Raw genomic sequence first — 23,565 nt, 5'->3', positions numbered from 1 at the left:
TATGATGTTCAGAGCTGTATTTAAAGTGGTCACTATCAAGCATTTGGCTTCATGTAGGCTTTTCTAATCCTCTGTCAAAGAGGAAACGGTATTAGTTCTCGACAGCGTGTCTGTGCTGGCCTAGAACTTTGTACATTTTGGATGGGGTGAGAGGAACAGTTTCTGTTTTTTTCCCTCTCTCTCGTCCCTCTAGCGCAGGATCAGCCTACTCTCCTTTTCCAGCTGTTAAAAAACTAGCCTTGTTGTCAAACACCTAAGAGGTACCAAATATACAATGCAATAAAGTATTTTTAAAAAGTAGCTGAACCTGTGGTCCGTTTATGCCTTAATATGCCTTAGTGTTGGATTGGAGAATATCGAAACCCAAATGTTATACCTGTGGCCAAATTGTGACTGGAAACAAAAACACCAGACTGAATTCCCCTTCAATGACTAACTAGAGGTGGTGGAAAAAACAAGTTCGCTTCGGTGCCAGTGTATTGTTCTTAATTTGCCAGAAGAGGGGGGTCTGGAGGCGGGACAGACCCATGAATCTCTCTAGAGTTCCAACTTTCATAATCATCAATGAGGCAATTTCTCCTTTGCTTTTCCTGGCTCTCGCGAGTACTTATCATGCTGTCAAAGACGTGGCCACACGCCAAACATAAATTGGGAGTTGCCTCAGATGTGGGAATGCCATTACTCCTCCGACAATGAAAGGAGAGTTTATAATTATTTCCATAAAAAGCGTACGGGTCTAGAAGAGCAGTTTTACTTTTTAAAACATCAAATATATTGACTGGCGATTTAGTATTGTCTCAGAGAAGTCTATCGGTTTTGATATGGAATCATCTCTTGAGTTCTCTAATTCTCTAAACAGCGTGTCTTCACTCTCGTCTCGTTGGCGGATCTTTAAAATCATCCTGATAGGCGACTCCGGAGTTGGAAAGACAAGCCTCACCTACCGATTCTGCGCCGGAGAGTTTCCAGAAAGAACCGAACCTACCATCGGAGTAGATTTCCGCGAGAGATGTATCGATATTGAAGGGGAGAAAATCAAGGTAAGACGTGGGACTATTGATCCCATATCAAGTAAACTTTATCTTGTCTCCGACTCCGACACAGGACGAAAACATAATTTCGAAACGATTGGTTCGCTCACTAACTATACACTATCACTAACTATACTTTTACGCACAGAAGAATCGCGCAAAACTTGATTTATTTTTTATTTTACGCACGCTATCCTTGTAAGAATCCCGTTGTACAACCCTATTATTTCTTCTCTTATGGCACCCACAGATCTCTAACGAGTATCAAAGGTCAAATCCACTTTGTGCAAGAGTAGATCTTTGTGTCTTAATGTGTTTGTTGATTAAGTAAGATAAAATGAATGCAAATGTAAATAATGTAATGCTGTGAACTGTACACATTTACTCATCCAAGTATGAGTGGGCAGATTCCGACACAATACTACTTTTGTTGTTTGAATCAACAGTAACGGTTAAATACGTACGAGACAATAACGCTCTCTGTGTCACAGAATTAGCAGAACTAAGCATATTGGTTGCAATCCTACCTCTAAAGTGTGGAAGTGCAAAGCCATCAAAGTCATCAAAGAAAGTCACTTCATGTAATATTTGCGAGACTTTCATAATATTACGGACTAACTATGTGTCATAATATCAATGATTTGATTGTGTTTATCAAAACAGTGGAATGAAAGAGCATGTTGGTGAATCCAACCCTGTTCTCCTTTTCAAAGCAGTGGGGAAAACCACATGATAGAGGAAGTGACGCCTTGAAACCTTGTTTTTAATTTAAAATTAAAAACTTTTGTTTAAAGAGGAGATGGGGATTACCATAGATTCAATATGAATTTGGCACCAAATGTCATATGATTTGTCAGCACACCAACCTATTCAAGAGTGCTTTGCTTTCCTGCCTAATAGGGATTGCCGCTGTGTTGTTTGAGTTCCGATAAGGTAGGTTTGACATGCTATTTTCTAGCAACTATCATATGAGTATTGGATACAAAACATGGTGATAAAGTCACTTACTGATTTGGTTGATTGATATCGATTGTCCTGTCTTTATATACATTTGTGTGTGTGTGTTTGTGTGTGTGTCACACCCTGAAAATCTCTTTCTTCTTCTCTGCCTCTCCATCTCTCCCTCCCTCCAGCTCCAGCTGTGGGACACTGCGGGCCAGGAGCGGTTCCGTAAGTCCATGGTGCAGCAGTACTACAGGAACGTCCACGCTGTGCTCTTCGTCTATGACGTCACACACCCCTCCAGCTTCCGAAGCCTTCCCGCCTGGGTCGAGGAATGCCGACAGAATTCCCTCGGTCAGGACATTCCCAGGTCAGTCACCTGTGGAGCGATAGTCCAAATATCCACTGGTACCCTATTCACTTGTGCAATACCTTTGGTGGTAGGGCACAATATTTTGGATACAGTGACATTTAAGACACATACAGAAGAGTTGGGGGTGAGAGGGAGAGTTTAGAGTTGGACGCCATGTTGTTTGCTCTGAATATTCCATTCACCCATTCATGATGAGTAATATGCTATGGAATGGATACGTTACGAACTGCAAAATGAAAGCTCAACTGGAGACACTCATCACCTTTTGAGAGAGGCCAGACTGGTAGTTCATTAACAGTAACCATGTACAGTCCAATCCTATGTGGACTGTTTCGCCCCAAGATTAAGTTTGCCAGGTACATTTTACAGGTTGCAAATGATGTTTAGTAATTGACTAGTATTCATGTTAATTAGCAACTGCTTCAACTCTCTCCTAGCAATTGTAACGTTGCTGCCTGTCCCCAAAAATGGCTTGTGTCCAGTTATGTTTACATTCTGCAGTTTATGACGTGTGGACTTTTCCTCTCATCTCATTCTAACTCCAGCTGTTCAGTTGGCAAACTTGGTTTCAACTTCAAAGTCCAAGGGGCTTACTGGTAGATTTTGCTCAGGATCCAGCAACAATTCCATAGACAGACTTATCAGCTTAATGCCTTTTGGTTGAAACCTAAACTCTCAAACTCTACCTCAGGTTCCTGGTGGGCAACAAGAGTGACCTCCGCGACCCCCGGGCTGAAGACCAGGTGAGCAGGGAGCAGGCGCACAAGTTTGCAGAGACTCACGGGATGACATTTTTTGAGACGTCGGCTAAACAACCCCTTAGGGGTAGAGTCGGAGGAAGACAACCAGACCAGGTGGACGCAGTCTTTCAGGCTCTGGGTGCCAGGCTGAGGAGACGGAGGAGTGCCCCGTTGCTAAGCACAGGGTCCTATACTGCAACAGGCTCCTTTAAACTGCCCCCCAAGAAGAAGCCGGAGAAAGGGGTGTGGGCATGCACCTGCTGAGACTGAGTAAGTGCAGATGCCGTGTCCCAAACCGCCCCCCTTGCCACTGGCTCCTAAACACTCCTCGATCCGAAATGATTGGATGCATGTAGGTGAGATGGTGAACATGCCACACAGCCTATCTGAAGGCAAAGTTAACGCAGATACCATACAGTTAAAACCTTCTCTCAGATCAACGGGAGTGCTTTGGAGATGGGGTTTAGGGATCAATTTTGAATTGGAAGGTTGGAGAGGAAAAAGGGAGAGAATATTCTAGACTTGGTGTCGTTTTGTCCCTTAACCACCCCTGCCCTGGCCTCTACCTCTTCGGTCCACACACATATAAAAGGATTGGATTGGTGTAGGAAATGTTGTTGATATCTGTTCCTCTTAGAGTACTGTATAACGCAAGCCTTCTTTGAGCCTTCCTTTGCCCTCATTGAAGTGTATGTATTGTGCATCCGCGCGCTTGTCAGTTTGTGCTTTATGGGCATTACACAGCAATTATGTGTTGTAGAGCTTAAGTCTTAAAGACTTGACTTAAAGGCATGTGGCTGGTATGTGTTGCATACAATAAGTACTTCATGTTCACTTGAAGAGAGGTGATGAACTTTTAAATGCAATAATATGATGGTTATTCTTTTAGATTGGTGTTTGTTAAGAGATGAATATTAAACAGAAACGAATGTGGACCAATTTCCAAAATGCTTTACCTTGGACATTCTGAACTGTTTATGATGCATCGTTCAAAACATTATGTACTGTATATGTGTGTGACCTTACTATAGACAATCTATGTTCAATAAAATATTCTGTCTATGATTTAAAGGGGGATATTTTGCTCTGTGAACACTATGGTAGTATTTTTGTGGTAAAAAGCAAGTTTTGAGTTTTAATGGTCTTGGAGAAATAGTAATGACCATGATAAATCGATAGCAAGCAAGGAATACAATTCCTGAATGAATTGAATTGTTCCAAATTCCATGAATTGTTCATTTGTTTGAATGTTAAGTAAGGAGCACCCTTTCTAAAATATTTTGCATAGGTAGAGCACTGGCCTTTACATACCATTACATACCATGTTCTGTTTGTTTACATGGATATGCACATACATCTTTTGGCTCTGTACTCTAAAAGTTTGAATATGAAACCAAACAGTTACTATGAGCTTTAAGTATAGATTTTCATCTTGTGTTTGAGGGTATTTCTGTACATATTGGTTTTATTTTTAAACATAGTCCCCCTCATAATTTGTGCAGGCATAAGAGAGCTGTCAATGTCTAGAATTGATTCTAGCCTTTTGGTGTCTGTCAGCATGAGGATGAAATAGGGGTCAATGAAAGTCAGGGAAGCTATGTTTCGGCTGAAAAAAAGAAACATAGCCAAAACCTTAGGCTTGCCAAAATCAACAATTTGGAACATCTTTCAAAAGAAAAAAAGGCACTGGTCAGCTAAACAATAGCTAACGGGCTGGTAGGCCAAGGAAGAGTCTACAGTGGATGACAGACAAATGCGCACCGTAACAACCTCCGTCCGCAGAATACATTACCAGCCGAACTACAGAGGCTTCACCGCAAGACACAAACCACAGACACAAATCACAAATTACCCTCAAAAAGGATGGTCAGATTACAGTAAGCAAAAAAGCCTCCAGAGGTCTGAAAAAAGGTCTGTGGACCAATATGATGAATATTATCATGTACCAGAGTGATTGCAAGAGGAAAGTTTGAAGAAAAAAGCCCAAGATTTACAGCATACCACCTCATCTGTGAAACATGGTGGAGGGGGTGTTATGGTTTGGGCATGTAGCATGTATAGCTGGCTAACTTGTTGTAATTGACTATAACAAATACCATGAAATAGAAGCTGAGAAAACATGAATGTAGTTATGCACTGGCCTTGTGCATGAGGGTGGAGTGTACTGTGTGTGTGTGTGTGTGTGTGTGTGTGTGTGTGTGTGTGTGTGTGTGTGTGTGTGTGTCCCCAACAGATGATACAGGAACCATCACATGATGAGACCCAACCGCTCTCCTCTGCTCAATGTGGACAACACCTTTGCAGACAACACATTTGTAACACGTGCACCAAGAGCTGTGCGTGTGCACGTGTGCAAATGTGCATGTGTGCACACGGTGGCAAGATGGTGCAACATTCATCATGTAGCTGGTAGAGTTCCTTCCCTATTCTTTTTCTTACAGCAGACTTCCTGAACAGGCCAAACCAGTTTATTTTATTTTATTTGAAAGTGGGTTAGTCATCTGAAATCTGATCTTACACCAACCCTACAGGGCTCTTTAATTCTCCAGCTGGTAAACATTATTATGTTTAAAACATCAATTATGTTTTTTGTAATTTTCTTACAGCTTATTTATTTACACTACAACATAATGCCACCTCAGATACAGTAACTTTCAGTCCAGGAGTCCCTTTCATAGATATGTACTGTATCCCAGGACAAGACAGGCCATTCAGGACCTCTACTCTGAGAGGTGCAAGAGGAAGGCTGGGAAGATCATCAGGGACCCCAGCCATCCCATTCCCTATTCCCTCTGCTGCCTCCTGGCAAAAGGTACAGGAGCATCCAGATCCGGACCAACAGGCTCCGGAACAGTTTCTACCCACAGGCCATAACACTGCTCAACTAAACACACTGACGTTACTCCCTGTCCTACAAGACAGACATTCATATCTGTTCTACACCACACATTTCTGTCTGAGCATTTTGTAACGTTGCGCCCTCCTGAGTCCATACACTGACTAGTAATTTTATTGGTTATTTTATTAGCAGTAAAATGTCACTACATCACACTGGTTGGTTGTCTGCAGGCTTATACTGAAACAGTTTGGTCTTTCTCGATTCATTGTTAATGTCACATAGCAGCATCATAGTATGGTCACCTATGGGGGTTAGACCTGGGGCTGCTATGGAGGCACTTTTGGGGGGGGTTTTCAGGAGAGCTTTGTACCACCCCCACTTCCACACTTGCCAAATTCCAGTCCAGTTATTTCTTTGGCTCTTGTCTTTACGCTCAAGACGCACCAGAGGGCGCCAAAGAGATACTGTCTAGTAATTCAGACAACAATGATGTAATGCACCTGTATTCCAAACATCACCTGACTGAGGTTGAATGCACCTGCTACTCCTGTCCCTGTCCACCTGACTGAGGGGTAATAAATCCACCACTCCTGTTCCTGTCCACTGGGGCGGAGAAGTTCCACTGATTTATTTTATTCCAATTATAACACTTTCCATTCATCTGTCATATCATGTCTAAAGCATTGGAAAGTTGACACGTTAATTGTTGAAACACGGGTGCGTGAGGCATCCGTTTACGGAAAGCATTTGGGTCGACAGTCGACAGACGAGCATAATCCAGTATTCACTGACTCTGCACATATGAGAACTGGGTATCGAGGCCAGTTGGTTTTTCCTGTTTATTATGCTCTGCTGAGAGAACATTCCTGTCTAATGTTGACTGTTGGACAGATGCAGGATGTTGACCTATACTGAGGACTACAGAGCCTGAAGGCAGGGATGAGATCAGCAGCACTGATCATTGTGTCAAGACTGAGGGAGAGCAGCAGCTCGAGCAGGACTTGAACCGCGAACCTTGTGGTTTCAGAGTGCAAGTGCACTACCTTCTGCGCCATAAAGGTCAAGACCTCTTGGCTGAGGGCTTAGATGAGAGGAGATTATCATTGTATTATGACCTCATGGCGATAGACGACAGCAAGAACTTCTCCCTCGGTTTAGTAACAGCAGGACATTGAGGACAGTGGCTCATCAGCATATTCCCAAAATATCACAGTTGAGCAATTCACTTATATTGATTGATATGGAATTAAGAGTTATTTTCTAGCTCAGTGCAGTGAAGAGGTGCATTGGGGTAATACTTGAATACCTTTGTTAAGGTCATTTCAATTTGGTTGAATGCATCCAGCATCGTTATCATAATATTCCCGTCATGTTGAGTTCAATGAACAGACACAGGCCAATATGAAAAGACACGTTTCAATTGACACATCTTACTGAATTTAATTGAGTCAATATCATGTCCTGCATCTTATGTCCTGTCGCACGCTTTTTGTAAAAATAAATAAATAATAATTTCAAAATAAAATAAAATAAAATCCAATGGCGTGCACGTCCCCACATAAACTTGGGGAAACTTTGATCTTTGACGCGGCCGCGTGAAAAGACGCCAAGTGCGCTTCTTGTTTCATTTCGTTCCTGCTATCTACCACTTCTCGTGTCGTGCTTTAGGTCTGAAAGTCAAAGCCAAGCACGTCAATGTGGGTCCACAACAGCGGCCATGGCAGCGTCTTATGTAATTCACATCTGATATCTCTGAACTAACCTTCGGGAGAAAGGCCCTAATCCACTTAAACAGCGCAGGGGGACAACGGCCCATTGTTTGGCCTCATAATATAATCGTGTTTATTCTAACGCATATTATATTGATTTATTCATTCTTTGATCATGTATTCACAAATATTCAGAGATGTGTAGCGGTATGGTTTTATTCTAATTTTCCAGCTAGGCCGAGGCTCTAGCAGATTATGAGTGGAACAGGACCAGATGTGTGTTTATGCAAAACGAGATTGAGTGCCTGCTGTAGCATATGCCACTTCATAGATTCGCATTGTGCGCAAAAGCATATGAATAATGACTGATATCAAAGAATAAACATCATAATAAATGCAGGTATTTCCCCCGGAACATGATGTTCAAACCTTTATTTAGTTAGTCCCCTAAAACCACGTGTTGTTGTGACCTTTCCCCCTGGAGTGACGTTTATAAAGTGGGGGGGGTTTGCATGTTCACAGAATCCTCTGCCACAGCATCGTCCCGTTCTCACTCATCCTGCAAGCCTTCTGTCTCCTACACTAACCACGCACTGTAGCTACTGGATTTGAGCAGAAATGTTCTGCAGAAGGGCTTGGCAGAGACTCGGGCCTCTGGCACAAAAGACAGTGGTACCCTCATCCAGAAATGGTGAGTTATCATTCATTTCGACGGCCGTTAATCACCAAAATTAAATAGTTTCATCGTTTTTGATTCACCTCGACGTTCCATGCGTGGTCATAGGAAACATGCGAAGGTCATGCAATTAAGTGTTGATTAAATGCCGTGTTTGTGTTAGTTATGCCAATGTGTGGTTTAATTATTTTTGCTTGATTGTCCCATTGTTATCAGTTGAACGCAAACATTTTTTTTGATGCAGATACATTTTTAATTTGCCTGGATTCGCGCTACATCGATTCAATCAAATTGTTATATTGATGTAATGTATCAAAATAGGCACATTTTTTAATTTATTTTTTTACATACATTGCATGGAAAGTAACATCGAATTTAAATGTAACGATTGCAAAGTGCGGATCATGGCAGCCGCCCCCTTTCCAGAGGGAGGTGTGTCCTGCTTTTAGAACACGCAGTTCTGCACAATTTGTTATGAAACTGCGCATCACAGTCGGAAAACATGGAGATGATATTTTTTATGTAACAGCCTGGCACCATATGCCTTTATAAAATGTCTGATATTTTCCCCAAATAGTCGTTTTAGAAGGTCTTGCTAAAATGGTAACATGATGTCCTAGAACGTTCACGTGGCGTGGGGAACGTGTGGTGAATGTATAGCTCTGGTGGAACAAAGACGCAGCGTTTTTTACTTGAACTGGACCGTCGAGTTTGTGCACTTGACGTGGGCCTAGATTTTGCACTTTCCTTTATGAGGTCATTTGTATGTAATTGGATTAAAAGCCCGTTTAACTTTGACAACATCAAAGTTTAACGGGCTTTTAATCGAGTGCGTTTATAATCTCAGGGATTTTAGGATTTGTCTTATATTTTTAGGTTACTTTTCCACTGCACATGCTCCATGAGCGGTCTTCATTCAGAATCTCCATTTGCTCTGCTGCATGAGGAATTCGCCGTGGGGCTTGGATCGTTTGGCTGTTTTAATTTCCTGCTTTAGAAATGTTGGTTAACTCCACTTTATATTTTGCGCAAGTGTAGAACTCAACGTCAAGTCAGACACTCATGTTGACAATCACATCATACATCTACTTTTAAACCACAGTGCAGCATAAACAAAACGCATGCAACAGTTTCAACAGTAACCTATTCTATCCTCGTCTGCAGACAAACCCTGCGTTTTGCTGACTCGTCAATTTATTGATCTGCAGAAAATGTCCTGACATGGTTGCCAGGCCTTGTGTAAAGGGGGAGGGGTTGAATGGCTTCTATTCAGCTGAAGGAACAGGCCCAGGCCTTTCTTTACATAACCGTCAGCCTATAGGGGACACGGCTAGCTAGCTGTGCTGTATGTTTTTTCTTCCCCCTCCTCCTTCCTGCCGACTCACTGTGTATGCATGGCACATGCATGTTCACATTTCATGTCGGCCATGTTGGTTCCATGAGATCACAAGGGCGGGCAGGGGTTGTGAGCTGACGGTAGAGGAGCACATGTGTCCGTTGTGACATGCCTGACCTCTGCCACGGATTAACTGATTACTAGTATAAATAACAGCACTTGGACTTGCCACAGGCCAATTCTGTGTTGCAGGTATTAGTGGAGCAAGATAGCGTTCGGTCAGCCAAGATGTGTTGTTTTGAAAGGTTCCAGGTTGAACATCAAGGACTTGATGGATCCATACCTTATCCATCAGCACCTTGGCAAAACTGACCTTGGAACAGTGTATTGGGGCAACTTCATCCTGTACTGAAGTCTTAGTTTGCAGCCATAGAAAATGTTATTGATTTAAAAACCACAATCAGTTCTGCCCCTATACAATCAATGGGACTGATAGCATAAGAGAGAGAGAGAGGTGAACAGAAACTCCTATCGTGTGTGTGTGCCCGTGTCCTCTGCAGAGCTGCAAGCTGAAATGTGATACTCCTGCATGTGGAGAGGGAGGGTTGGAGGAGGAAGGGTGGATGAGGGAGGCTGGGCTGCCCTGTTGTACATTGTGTTCCCCTCCTGCTCAGACTGGGCTAGTGTGTCTGTTGGAGACATATTTGTGTGTGGGTGTGTCCTTTTGCCCTATAGGCCCCTCTACTAGACCTTTGCATTCTAGTGAACTTTAACTTTGAAATCAATTCCCTGTGTTCTGTATAGTACAGTCATTCTTGGGTGCCTTTTCTAGTCCTTTCAAAGACTGCACTGTACAAACGTGGACTAGGCTAGACAACAAAGCTGTGTGTCATATGGGAGAAGAGATTAGGCAGTGTTTGGGCAAAGGTAGCACTGGGTGGTTTTATTTATGGAAGAGTCTAACCGCGCCACTGCCAATCCTGTAAACATAGGCAATCTTTTTTTACTGGACGCTAATCAGCTCAACCCCTCAAGCCACGTTGATGGATGCTGAAGAGCACAACAACAACAACAACAACAGCCTATTATGAGATTGTTTGGAGATGCAAATCTCTCAGCTATTTTTCTGTACTTTTATACAGTGATTGTTTGGGATGGGCAACGTCATTTCACAGCTACACACACACATCCAATATTGACCCTAATTAAGTGTTAAGACTGGGGGGGGGGGGGGTTTCAAAGCCGGATGTTGGGGGGTGGTGGGTGGGGTTGTCCAAGTCAACAGCGCATCATCAGGCTTGAGTGGCATGATGCTGTTTAGCTTGGCTTAGGCTAACACTTTCCACTGTAGAGGCACACAATGAGCTAGCAGCACGATTCATTTTTAAATGGATTATCCCTCAAGGGATAGAAGACTGTTGACGTACCAGAATAATGCTGTTGCTGCCCTCTGTTGAAGTTGGGACAGGATGATGACTTCCTTACTAAATGGACCAATGCAAATATTGAAGGATTTTATTTCATGTCTTGGGATTATTATGAAGTGGGACCCTTCATAAGAAATTGGCTCAACTGTCCAAAACAAAGATGCAGTCTTCCATATTGCCTCCACTAAGTTTACCTTGATGTAAAACCTTCATTGATTTTTAAATAAATTATTACCTATTATTACCGTTTTTTGGAACGTGTCAATGTTTTAAAGGGGGACTTCACCGATTTTTTTACCAACGTGTGGGCATGTGAAAACAGCTTCCGCGTGCGTTCTGTGGATATCAAAAGCTAGGTATCCATAGTTTGAGGACTTCTACCCAGAGTGGCGTATTTGGGGGTTGTCGCATGGTTTTTGAAAACTGCAAAGAGCATTGGGGAGGACTGAGGGTATCGTTTCCGAATTGGCTACAGCTTTATTTACGTCCATAAGCACCTCACTAACACTCATATACATCTGTCACGTGTGTTTAAGGAGTCTTTTCGTTCGGACATGCTACTTCCTGGTCCGATAAAAGTCTGATTTTGTTTGCTCAAATTGTTTTATTTCCTGGCTATTTAGATAAAAGACCACTAGTAACTTACTGTTGACTCGTAGTGACAATCTGTGAAATGTTCCTTTTAACATCCACACAAGAATACCACACAATGAATGAATGAATGGCCAATGTATTGCTTTATTCTTCGGTGTGCTAAGGGAAGACCGGCACTTTCTCAATTGTTAAACTCTCTTCTTGACGTGCGCTCCTCCATCCTCCCCTCGCTTCTTCTCAAGAAGCTTCGGAGAAGAATGTCTGAGTGGGAGGACCGTAGGTCTTCAATGTGTTTTTGAGGAGGATGTGAGTGGTGGGTAGAGGAGAGAACACGAGGAGTCGAGTTTCTAACCGTTCAGAAAGGGCCATAGGAATATACTGTACCTGTGACTTTTGAACCTGGTTCATCCCCTAACCTTGCCCCCCCCCCCCCCCCCTCCCTCTCCACTGTCTCCTCTAGTGGTTCCAGCACGGCAGATGTCCTTTGGGATCCCTGGTGGATCGGCCACAAACGTGGCGTATTTCGTGCTGTGTGGAGGAGGCCTCACTGCTGCTGTGGTCTACGTGAGTATTGCCAAGTTCTACTCTTCATTTGCAACTCTTGACACATTGTCAATACCGGCATATATTTCCCCCTCTCAGCTCTTGCATCAATTTTACCCACTTTAATCGAATCCATAACCATTAAGAGTTACAGGACAAAAATGGCCCGAGGCCAGTGGTTGTGGAACTTCCACCCACACCAATTACACTTTTGTCGGCCATTTTGTGTCATAGCCAGTTGCACAGGGCAGGCCCTTCCCAGTGACTGTTGCCATGGTGTTGCCATTACCACAGCTTGGAGAAACAAATGGTGTATTGTGCTTTCTAAAAACCCAGTCAGTTCCACAGACTATGTTGCTAAGAAAGATTTATTGGCTTTCAGTACACAAATTTAGCACTTCACTGTGACTTGTACATGTTCCTCTTATTTTGGTTGCAAGGGCTGGGGATGATAATTGTCTAGTCTTGCTATCTGACAAAATGGCAGTGTTCACAGCAGCCATTTTGAAATACAACTAGCTAGAGTTTCATTCCCTTACTGAAATGTAACATGTCCGCCTAACCTCTCTCTCCCCCCCACAGGCTTACAAGACAGTGAATGGGGACAGTGAGAGGTACAATGACAGACTCACCGAGATCAACTCCAGGCCAAGTGAGTCCTGTACTGCACAGAGAATGTTCTGTCACATTTGTGTCTACACAATGTACCCATTGACAAACAAAAAAAATTGAGTCATAGGAGTTGGTACAATTTGCACCTGCTCAGGATTTAGGAGTTTTCGGTAAAATGCAACTATGTCCAGAGTCCTGTCGTCGGTTGGAGAAGGAATGTTGCGCCTGAAACTGAAATGAGTTTGCAGGCCTAGCCAACTGTTTTTATTTGGAAAGCAGTAGAGAGAGGGAGATGAGAATTCTGTAACAGGGAGTGGGCTGGATTTTGGCTGTGCCACCGAAACCCATGCATGGTAGAATGATCAGTCTGAATGCAATTTAATCTGATCTGTCAGCTTCAATATCTGTCTGCGATTAATTCAACTGTCGAGACGTACGGGGTGGTGGCCCCTTGCCTGGACCGACTGGTCTATTGTGGTGCTAAGCCCTCTCTTTCACTCATTCACCTGGGTACATTGTCGAGGCTTCTCCTTCACCCACAGCGAACCTAAGACACATAGGTCTGTAAATCTACAAGACGCTATTTTAAAGAACTTTGTTTTGTTCTGTGTTACAGGCGAAGAGGGTGAGTACATTTTGGAATCTGCATGCCTGTAGAATGCATGTGTTCACGTATTCAGTCTGGCACTGTGGGTATGTGCTAGTTTGATGTGGCATGGGACTAACATTCCTCTCCCTTTTCATTTCTCATCTCTTCTGACTTCTCTTCATCTCATAACTAGCTGTGTCACCTGCTTACCCTCCATTTCATGTGTTGAGGTGGCAGCCATTTTGACTTTCTTCCCTCAATCAAACTGTCAATTCTATAACTGCGCTCAATCAAATTCATTCATATAGCACTTTTTACATAGACAAATGTCAAAGTGCTTCTCAACAAAAACAAAGCAAAACAATAAATACAATACAATTAGTATGACCTAACATCAAACCATAGACTGCCAAAAGTAAGCCCCCAGAGGGGAGAAAAATATAGGGCACAGTGGCAAGGAAAAACTCCCTCGGAGGAAGAAACCTTGAGAGGAACCAGAATCGAGGAAGACCCATCCTCCTCTGACTGATCAGGTGCTGAATAGTAAACTGTGGTGCAAGAGTTCAAGGGTCCATAGTGAAGGGCAGCTTTCTCAACATAATCTGACCCGTACCAGTGGCTTTGCGGTAATATCACACTCCAGCCAGTGGTGTGTTACATACAGTATGCTTCTCAATGCAAAACAAACACCAACATGGCCTCTGCAAAACTGCTACCAGAAGCATGGCGAGCTTGAAAAGAACAATAAAGTTGGTACTTTTGAACTTAAGCTATGGAACATTGATAAAGATGTCCTCATCTTGGTCCAAGTTCTTATCTTCTGAGGTTTTACCTGATAATTCTTGCTCTTTTGCTCTTTTCAGGCTGGAAACCTCTTCTGTCGACCGCAGCGTGTTTTAGAAATGGGGCTTCTCATTCATTCGTCTCCAACATGCGAAACCACTTGTAATTGGACTTTCAGTATTGGTACATTTTTAAATTTATGGTCATGAAAAAGGACACAGGTTACAGAAGTGACTCACCTTTTCACTGAATGGGCACACAGGCTGACTCAAAATTATTTAATCAATAGTGTTCGAGTTATCCTGAAATTAGCTTAGCATTCTGGAATGTGCCCTGGGTCACATCTCCTCAATTGTCGTCTTTCTTTCTTTCTTTCTTTCTAGTCTCTCTTACATTGGGGTGCTTGTCCTTTTTCTTTCCTGACTCTGCATGCCATGTTTTTGTTTGTCTTTGCTTGTTGATGTGCTTGCTGAGGCAAAACACACCTCGTCTGTTACACCTGTTGACTTTGTATCACCCCATGCTAATACCCTAGCCACAACACTGATGCCAAGACCTAGCCAAAGCAGTGGTATTAACCTTTTCAAGGACAGTATGTAAATGGAAAGTATATTTCTGTCACTCTGCTTACAAGCTTATCATTGGTAATATAATTTAAGTTTTAAACCAAGCTGCTTTTGATTTTAGGCCCTCATTGAGCCCTTTAAAACTTCGCTAATGGGCATCACCGTTTGACCCCAGTATACGGCCCTGCTCAGCCACAGCTGATCTCACTGTGCTGCGAGATTGCCAAACTTCCAGAGCCCACAGGCATGTCATGTGCTTCAGCTGCCCAGGCTACAGCATCCCTCTCTAGGGGAGACTCTTGACCCTCCTCCCTCCTTCCTCCAGCAGCAGCAGCTCCAGTGGCAGAAGCAGAAGTGGCACCGATAGCAGAGGACGTACCCGCCCCAGCTGAGCCAGCTCCCGTAGAAGAGGCCCCCGCGGAAGAGGTGGTCGCTGAGACAGTCGCCGTCGTAGCGGAACCAGAGCCCGCCGCTGCAGAGCCCGTGGCGGAGGCCGCAGCCGAAGTAGTCGCTGAGGCGGTAGAAGCCCCAGCCGTCGAAGCGCCAGCGGCAGAGGTGGTAGCTGAGGTCGCTGCTGAGCCGGTCGCTGCGGTTACAGAAGAAGTCGCTGTGGTTACAGAAGAAGCCGCTGCGCCCGTCGTAGAGGAGCCAGTCGCTGAGGTGGTCGCAGAGGCGGTAGAGGCGGCTCCAGAGGCTGTTGCCGAGGCAGCGCCCGTTGCCGAGGAACCAGTTGTGGAAGCAGCAGTGGAGGCAGTTGTGGAAGAAGTTGCCGTGGAGGCAGCGCCTGCCGACACCCCTGAGGTTGAGAGCGCTGGTACGGAAGCCCCTCCCGCTGAGACGGCCCCTGAGGCCGAGCCCCTAGCAGCCCCTGCCGCTGAGGTTGCAGCGTAAGGGGTTAAAGGTTAACCTAGAGCGGTAGGGTTAGCCGTGGTGTGTGTCCTCCTTCCTACCCAACCTGCCCCAACCCACAGGCCCAAACAACATATTACAATAAGCTGCAGAGGTGGATTTCATTCTGTAAGGACACTTTAGGAATGCTGGGGACTGCTGTCTCTTTCAGGTTCTCACCGGAACAAATCTAGAGCCATTTTTACAGTTCGGATTATTTTCCACAGTTGTATTTATGAGGAGGGTTTCGTAGGGGGATAAAGGGGCTGGAGTGAGTAGTCATGATTGTACAGTTGTCCTGAGCCCGATGCCTGCTGTAAAATTATTCCAAGTGCCATTTAGAAATCGGGGCACAAAATGGCACCTTGTTTTTCCCTTCACTTTTGTCTGAGTTCCTGAAATGGAGAGAATGACTACTCCCTTATTCACTAGTCAAATTGATGTTCAGGATATTTCTTTTTTTGCTTGAAATCAGTTTGCAATGTTCAATCTTCTGGGTGTTTTGAACGTGCTCCAAATTTGGATAAGAGTAGGGATACCTCGAGGCAACAAGCACTTAAAGCAGGTTACGGTTGTTGACTATTACCTATTGGATCCAGTCAGAGAAGGGGGAGTATTGCTTGCCATTTTGACTGCATCTTATTGTGAAATGTGACCAAAAACCTGTTAGCTCCTCTTCCTCCCCTCTGCTTCTCCTCTTCCTGTCACCTACTGCTCACGCCTCTTTCTAGAACAAGATGAAGAAGGATTAGACTGTGATGTCATAAATAAGTTTAAATACACACCTCAAGATGGCTCTGTATGTCCCCATTTGGAGCCATATTGGAGTTTCGTTAATGGCACTGAATGAAACGTTTGAAACAGTTTGCTCCCTTGTTGTGCTTCCTGGTTATGACAATCATGTCTAATCCTTCTTTACGTCATTCTAGACCTTTCCCAGGGATAAGTCACCCCTCACAAGCACAGATCAGCGATCAGTTTCCCCCCCCATCCCAACGCTTAAGCTGAATCCATTAGGAATTGTTAAATTGAGCTCATCTCGGATCTGTGCTTAGGGGAGGGCGCAACTTCCAGCAACACCCTCACACCTTACCAGTTGTTTACAGAACCTGAGCCAGTCTACCTTCACTTCACTGACCGTAGTGAATTTCTACTTTTACCTGCCTTACCTCTCGCGGAGTGCTCAAACGTTACCAGCGCGTAAGCCTCTGTTTTCATTTTATGAGTCCACTACCGGTTACCAACACACGAGCCCACCTGTAAACAAGGGGCGTCACTCACACACACACACACACCCCAGTCAGGCCTTATACGTATAACACACACATTCTTCGCCACACTAGGTGGTTTTTCTTCAGTCTCTTTCAGTAGAACTCATTCTTGAAAAAGCAAAGCCATTTTCTTTCTATTTTTTGCGTGTGCCCATATTGTTACAGTGTGTCTTGTTATTTCTTAACTGTGAAGGTAATGTCAAGGAAACATTCTATAAACCACACATCACAATCTCTATCTATATCTCTCTTAACATCGGAAATGTTGTACAAAGTTGTGGCCATGACCAACTAATGCGCTAGTTTGAGGAATGTTTGAAAAAAAACGAGAAATATGAGAATAAAGACATTGTAATTTACTTTTATGGTCCTCTATTGCATTTATTTTTTCTGTCTGTGTAGAATGCACACTTTATTACTGTTACTGATCACCTTTTTGAATTAGGTGTCTCTCGTTTCTTACAGATTTTTCATGAGTTCCACAGCACAGTAGGTCGGTGTCCCTGAAAAGTACAGTAAACGACACGCTGTTCAAGTTCTTTTCTTCTAACCAATATCTAAACCTACGTTACGTAAAGGCGGCGTCTGTTGAACGTTTAGAAGTCATGTAAGTCTATAGTTTCCCCTCACCCTCGCCTTCCAGCTCCGAGCCTTTAGTCCACAGTAGATCTACCTTATCAGTAATTAGTTCCCATTCATTGCTGTGTTCATGCTCCTATGAATGTATGGTCCAACAAATGACTCATGATGCTGTCGATTTTATTTGACATTCATGGATGCGTCATGTATCGTTACAATGCTACGTCCAACGTTTTCATTGCGTTGGGTCTTGGTTGGATTCAGTGTTTTTTTTAAATGCGAGTGTGTCAAGTATCTGCTCCTACGTGACGGCTCTGGCGCAAGCTGGTCTTAAACCACAGCAGATGTTTTTGACAGGACCTGTTCAACAGGATCAGCAAATTCGGTAACTCTTAACCGCACACTAAGGGTGTAATCCACTGTCTCCACTAACTCGAGAGCCGCACGCAAATCTTGCTTTGATGTCAATGGGAAATGTGCACGATGATTAGATTTAGGCATGCAGATCTCTTGTTAGGATTTCACCCCACGCTCTTATGATTAAAAAGGTAATGGTAATTAAGGTCTAATCAACTGAAGTAGTTTATCCCATTGTACTATGGAGTAGCACTCAAAACACAAGCCTGAATAGAGTGGTTGCAAAATCAATGTTTCCCAACATCACCTTATCTTTATTTCTACGCTGTAAAATGGCTCCAGACCTGATATTATGAACCCATCCCACAACTATTTGAAAGGTACTAAGCAGAACTGTTAAACATAATGAACCCACAAACTGTCTCTCACTGTGCTCCCAGAAGTGCTCTTTGCGACTGGAGAATTCTCACCTGTAGCTTCATATGTAACTGCCAAGGACCTGCACTCGAACTGCAGTGAAATATAAAACCGAGAAGGAGCATGAAATGGCTGGACTAGTCTCCTGTAGATTCCCAAAGTGGCACCCCATGGTAGGATGATTTAAAGGTCAGTGTCAAGTAAAGCTCAAGACAATGCACCCATTAGGCATTGTGTTGCGTTGGAGAAGAATTAAAGGTAAGTGAATTATGTACAGTGCAATGTTGTCTCCAATGAGTTCGTTAGAAATTGAACTCTGCCAGAATATGTTGTCAATGTTATTCATGAGGAAGACCGAAAGATAAACCCAAGGAAATTATCGCAAGCTTTACCTGCTGGCTGCTATTGTACTGTACACAATGTAAGACCACAATCCTCAATTACCTTGATAAAATTGATACTGTTGGATTCTAATACAAATATGGCTTTTTACACAAGCTCTCACTATGTATTGTATGTATAGGTGGTAAAGACTGATGCTATGTAGCTCTTATTGGCTATACTTTACTTCAATACAATACCTGTTGGACATTATCTCTCTAAATGGAGACCATGACTGACCCCCTGGTTCTCTTCCAGGTTCTATACCTGACCACCTGAGTGCTGTGAAGATCACAGCCAACTGCGCAGTGGAGATCGCTGCTGCGTCCGTCGGCGAGAGGAGGATCACGACTGCCATCCGGCATCTCGAGGAGAAGGTCTCACCTGAAGGAGCCCAACCCGCCGTGGAGGTTCCAGGACCCGTGGAAGCTGACGTACTAGAGGCCAAGGAGGACGCAGTCGTGGTGGAAGCGACGCCAACCGACGCCGTCATCGCTGAAACTGAGGAGCCCGAGCCTGAAGAGGCTGCTTCTGCTGCTCTGTCTCCAGCAGAGGAAGTGGTCGCTGAGGTGACCTCTGAGCCACAGGAAGTAGTTACGGAAGCCGTCGAGGAGGTCCCTGCTGCTGCAGAGGAGGAGGAGACGGCTGCTCCTCCCCTTGCTGAGGCCCCAGCCGCCACTCCTTCACTAGAGGAGGTGAAGGAGGCTGAAGCGGAGGCACCCATTTTAGAGGTGACCCCAGAGGAGGCACCCGCAGCAGAGGAGGCGCCCGCGGCTGAGGACGTCCCCGCGGCTGAGGAGGTCCCCACGGTTGAGGAGGCACCAGCAGCAGATCAGGCCCTTGCGGTGGAGGAGGCAGCAGAGGCAGCCCTAGTACCCGAAGAGCTAGCACTCATCGTGGCCACAGAGCAGCCGGTAGCAGCCTCTATTTGCTCAGCCCTGGAAGTCCTGTCAGAGGTAGCCACAGCAGAAGCAGAAGCCGCCCCAGCTGAAGAGGAGGCGGCAGTGCACTGCCACTCATGCCACAGTGCAGCCTCAGAGGCTGTGGAAACCCCGGCTGTGGAGGTGAAGGTGGTGCCCTCTGCTGCACTGGAGGAGGCTGTGCTGGTGACAGAGGTGGAGGCTGAGGTTGTGGAGGCTGTGGTCGTGGGGAGCGAGAGGTCTGAGATCTCCATTGAAGCGGCAGAGGAAGCCGTAGTTGGTCATGGTAAGCCATGTCAAAGTTAAGTTATGAGGTTCATCTTATGGGGTTTTTAACTGTAGTCAACTCATGAGTTCAGGTAGGTAGAGAAAAAAGCAGCCATTGAGGAGGAAAATATGGTTGGTGTGACAGTTAGCAATTCTAGAAGCATATTATTCAAATATTTTGATTATTCATGTGTTTGAATACCGCTCCCATGACAGGAATATGCACATGGCCATGCAATACAGACAATATGGCCAAAATGAAAGTAATTTCTCTGCACCAAGAGAGTAAACCCGTACTATTTCTGCCTATGCCCACAGCGTCACAGGAGGCTGCCAAGGCAGTAAAATGGGGCTGCTCAGTGATGTAATAGAACAGTAAATAAGGTAAATAGTGACAGAACCATAAAATTAGATTCAGTGGAGTGGACATTACAATACAAATTAACATTTTGTGGCGGGTACGTAAGACATTTTCGACATTAATAGATGCACGTCATAATTTTGTGCCACAAAACGATGGTGAATTCTGTTGCGCTGCCACATTAGATAAAAAAATAATAATTTTAGAGCGATGTCCCTTCTACTAATTCTAATTCTATGAACAGAACTCAACAATGGCCGCATACTGGAATTAGTAGGCTTTAGCACATTGGCAAGCTCAATTTGTGTTTGTCTATTTTTCGGCCACAGGGAGTTTCACCCTGGCACTGGTGACAGCCCAGCTGTGAGGCGACATGAGAGAGACGTGCCTTCCGGAACTTTCACAACTGTCAATCAAGTCAGGATAACCAACACACCATGCACACTGAGGAACGATAACAAGTTGTGATTAGTTATTCCACTCTAATTCAATGACAACAGCTATTGTAGTTGACCTGGCACTACATTCTAAATTCACCCCATTTCTCTGTTCATTAACCACTCACACAATAGCAAGCTGGCACTTCTCTTATGATTTGGTACTGTAGGTAGATCTCCCCCATGCTTTTCCCAATGCAGAGTCTGACTATATGATCCTATTACTACTCAGTACTATAAAGGTGCCACTATTGCAAAGCCGTACTCGACCGATTGAATGTATTTGAAGTTACTTGATAGATTGTGTACTTGGAGGACCAATGGTTAGTTCTAAACAGTGTTCCCGAATGGGTTTTTATTCAAGAGGGGAATACTTTAAAGAGTATGCTATCCAGTACTTTCTTTTCGATTATTTTTTTTGAGTGGGGCGGTCCCACTCTTATTTTATTTTTATTAACTGGATAGAGACAGCGAAGAAAGACAGGGAAGTAAGGAGGGGAGGGCCGGGCGTGGGCCAGATTCTAACCCATGCTGACATGGGCATATGTGTGCACTGTAGGCCGTGGTGCTAGACCACTGGACCACCCCAGGCCACAGTAGTTTATTTTAGATTATATTTGATCGAAATGATATTCAGAAAAACAATGTATTTTTCAGTCCACAGTGGACCTTAAACATAATAATGTTAATAAGTGCAATAGGATTGCCTATAATCTGTGTTGGTCTGCAATGTGTATGGAAAATGGAAATATTAGTTTTGAACGTCCAAACTATCCTGTAACTTTATATATTTGTTGTCAAAAAATATAATGACACACTTTTAAAACATATGTTAAGTTGATGGATTTCTTCGACACAAAGATCAGGAAAATGAAATGCCCTTTTAAAATTCCTACAAATCCCAATACAGTTAAATGTACATTGGGCAACCTGTTGAAAATGCAATTACAAATTATGACGTATGTTCAATGTATATGGAATGTAAATAAAGAAGAATGTCAACAACTGTCAGCTGTCCGTAATGATTGCATGATGCCAGGCTGAAACCCAGGCCGTGTCCTCTGGCAACGTCTTTACAGACATACTCCACCTTTCCTGGTTCCCTGTCCCAGTCTGGAGTCCCCACCTGTTTTAAGGTGAGCACCATTGTTCCTGTGTCCAAGATGTCCAAGGTAACCTGCCTAAATGACTATCGCCAGGTAGCACTGGTCTGACTGTTGTATAGTTGATTCACTTACGGTACTTCGACAAATGTATTTATTGTTGGTCGCTAAATGACTTCAGTGTAAACGTAAAAATGGTCAAGGCCCACATTAACTCCGCATTACCTGACACACTGCACACTGCTTTATCTCACCTGGACAAGAGGAACACCTATGTGAGAATGTTGTTCATTGACTATAGTTCAGCATTTAACACCATTGTTCCCTCCAAGCTCAGGGACCTGGGTCTAACACCTCCCTATGCAGCAGGATCCTGGACTTTCTGAAGGGTAGACCCCAGGTGGTGAGGATAGGCAGCATCACCTCCTCCAGGGGGTGGGGCCAGGGGGCCAGGGGCAGGGGGCCAGGGGGGCAGGGGGCAGGGGGCCAGGGGGCAGGGCTGTGTGACCCCAGGTGGTGAGGATAGGCAGCATCACCTCCTCCAGGGGGTGGGGCCAGGGGGCCAGGGGCAGGGCTGTGTGCTCAGTCCCCCCCTGCACTCCCTTATTTACTCACAACTCTGTGGCCCTAACTCCAATTCTACCATCAAGTTTGCTGACGACAAGAAAGCAAACCTGATCAAAGGATTGGCCAAGTGGAATCACCGACAGCACCAAACCATCCCTGGGCAAGAAGGCATGTTACACGGAGAATGGTGAAACAGGGCCATGGAGATTGAAGTTGGTTTGAAGTACTGCAAATCATCAATAACAATCCATGATTTGAAGTACTGCAAATCATCAATGACAATCCATGGTTTGAAGTACTGAAAACCATCAATAACAATCCATGGTTTGAAGTACTGAAAACCATCAATAACAATCCATGGTTTGAAGTACTGAAAACCATCAATGACAATCCATGGTTTGAAGGAGGACATAAATCCTTTTGGAATATAGCCGATGCCAGATTGAAAATGTTTCCTGTCCATGCTGGCTTATGTTTTGAGTGCATGGTCCTCTCACTGTGATACTCATCTATCGCCCTCTAAAACAAACACGCTCTCTTTTACTGTACAGCTTTCTGATCTGACCACCTCTCTGTGTCCTACCCTCTCCAATGTAGTTATCCTAGGTGATTTCAACATTCACATAGATTCAACAAATTGTTCCTCTGCTACTGACTCCCTGAGCATGCTTGACTGTCTCAACCTGGTACAGCATGTCACTGTCCCCACACACAATGTCCCCACACACAATCATGGGCGTACACTAGACCTTGTCATCACTGGAGAAGTCCCTGCCTCAGACCCGGATGTACATGAGCTAGGTCTAGCCGCATACAGCAGCCTTCTGAATAAGATACATGAGGTTTTTAATTTAATGGATGGAGACAGTGTGCATATTTTAGCAATAACTGAATCACATTTAGATTAATCCATTAATGATGCGCAGATTAATATTAATGGGTATAGCCTGATAAGACGGGATAGAATTGGGAATGGGGGTGGGGTAGCCATGTATATTCAGAATCACATACCCTTCAAAAGGAGGGATAACTTAAGTATGAAGAAACTGGAAGCCTTATGGCTAAAAATACGCCCGTCTGGCCAACGGTAACAGGGCATCTGGTCTCGGACCAACAGGTTCCGAGACAGCTTCTACCTCCAAGCCGCAAGACTTTTGAACTGATACCCCCAGCACTACCTACTGCTCACCTGCACTCGAGACAATTTGCACTCACCCCTGCACACCGCACTTCCATCATTGCTGCTATTAATATTTA

General features: G+C 44.3%; 2 protein-coding genes across 3 annotated transcripts; both read left to right on the top strand.

The window, feature by feature from the left end:
• Positions 1-663: 663 nt before the first annotated feature.
• rab33bb (RAB33B, member RAS oncogene family b) lies at positions 664-4,132 on the top strand. Its single transcript, XM_083693360.1, has 3 exons — positions 664-1,040; positions 2,165-2,343; positions 3,038-4,132. Exons 1-3 carry the CDS (start codon positions 822-824, stop codon positions 3,348-3,350), a joined length of 711 nt encoding a protein of 236 aa, XP_083549486.1. The 5' UTR covers positions 664-821; the 3' UTR covers positions 3,351-4,132.
• A 4,076-nt stretch (positions 4,133-8,208) lies between these two features.
• On the top strand, positions 8,209-17,276 carry LOC310821261 (uncharacterized protein). Of its 2 annotated transcripts, none has more exons than XM_083693232.1 (4): positions 8,209-8,325; positions 12,128-12,231; positions 12,793-12,871; positions 15,089-17,276. In XM_083693232.1, the coding sequence occupies exons 1-4, from the start codon at positions 8,253-8,255 to the stop codon at positions 15,649-15,651; spliced, it is 819 nt and encodes a 272-aa protein (XP_083549358.1). In that variant the 5' UTR covers positions 8,209-8,252; the 3' UTR covers positions 15,652-17,276. The 2 variants fall into 2 exon arrangements, with proteins under 2 accessions (XP_083549358.1, XP_083549357.1); XM_083693231.1 differs by having other exon boundaries at positions 15,086-17,276.
• The last annotated feature ends 6,289 nt before the right edge of the window (positions 17,277-23,565 follow it).

The sequence above is a fragment of the Argentina silus genome (genome assembly GCF_951799395.1).
Source record: "Argentina silus genome assembly, chromosome: 21".
NCBI classification, from domain to species: domain Eukaryota; kingdom Metazoa; phylum Chordata; class Actinopteri; order Argentiniformes; family Argentinidae; genus Argentina; species Argentina silus.
This window is presented reverse-complemented; position numbering and strand designations above follow the sequence as displayed.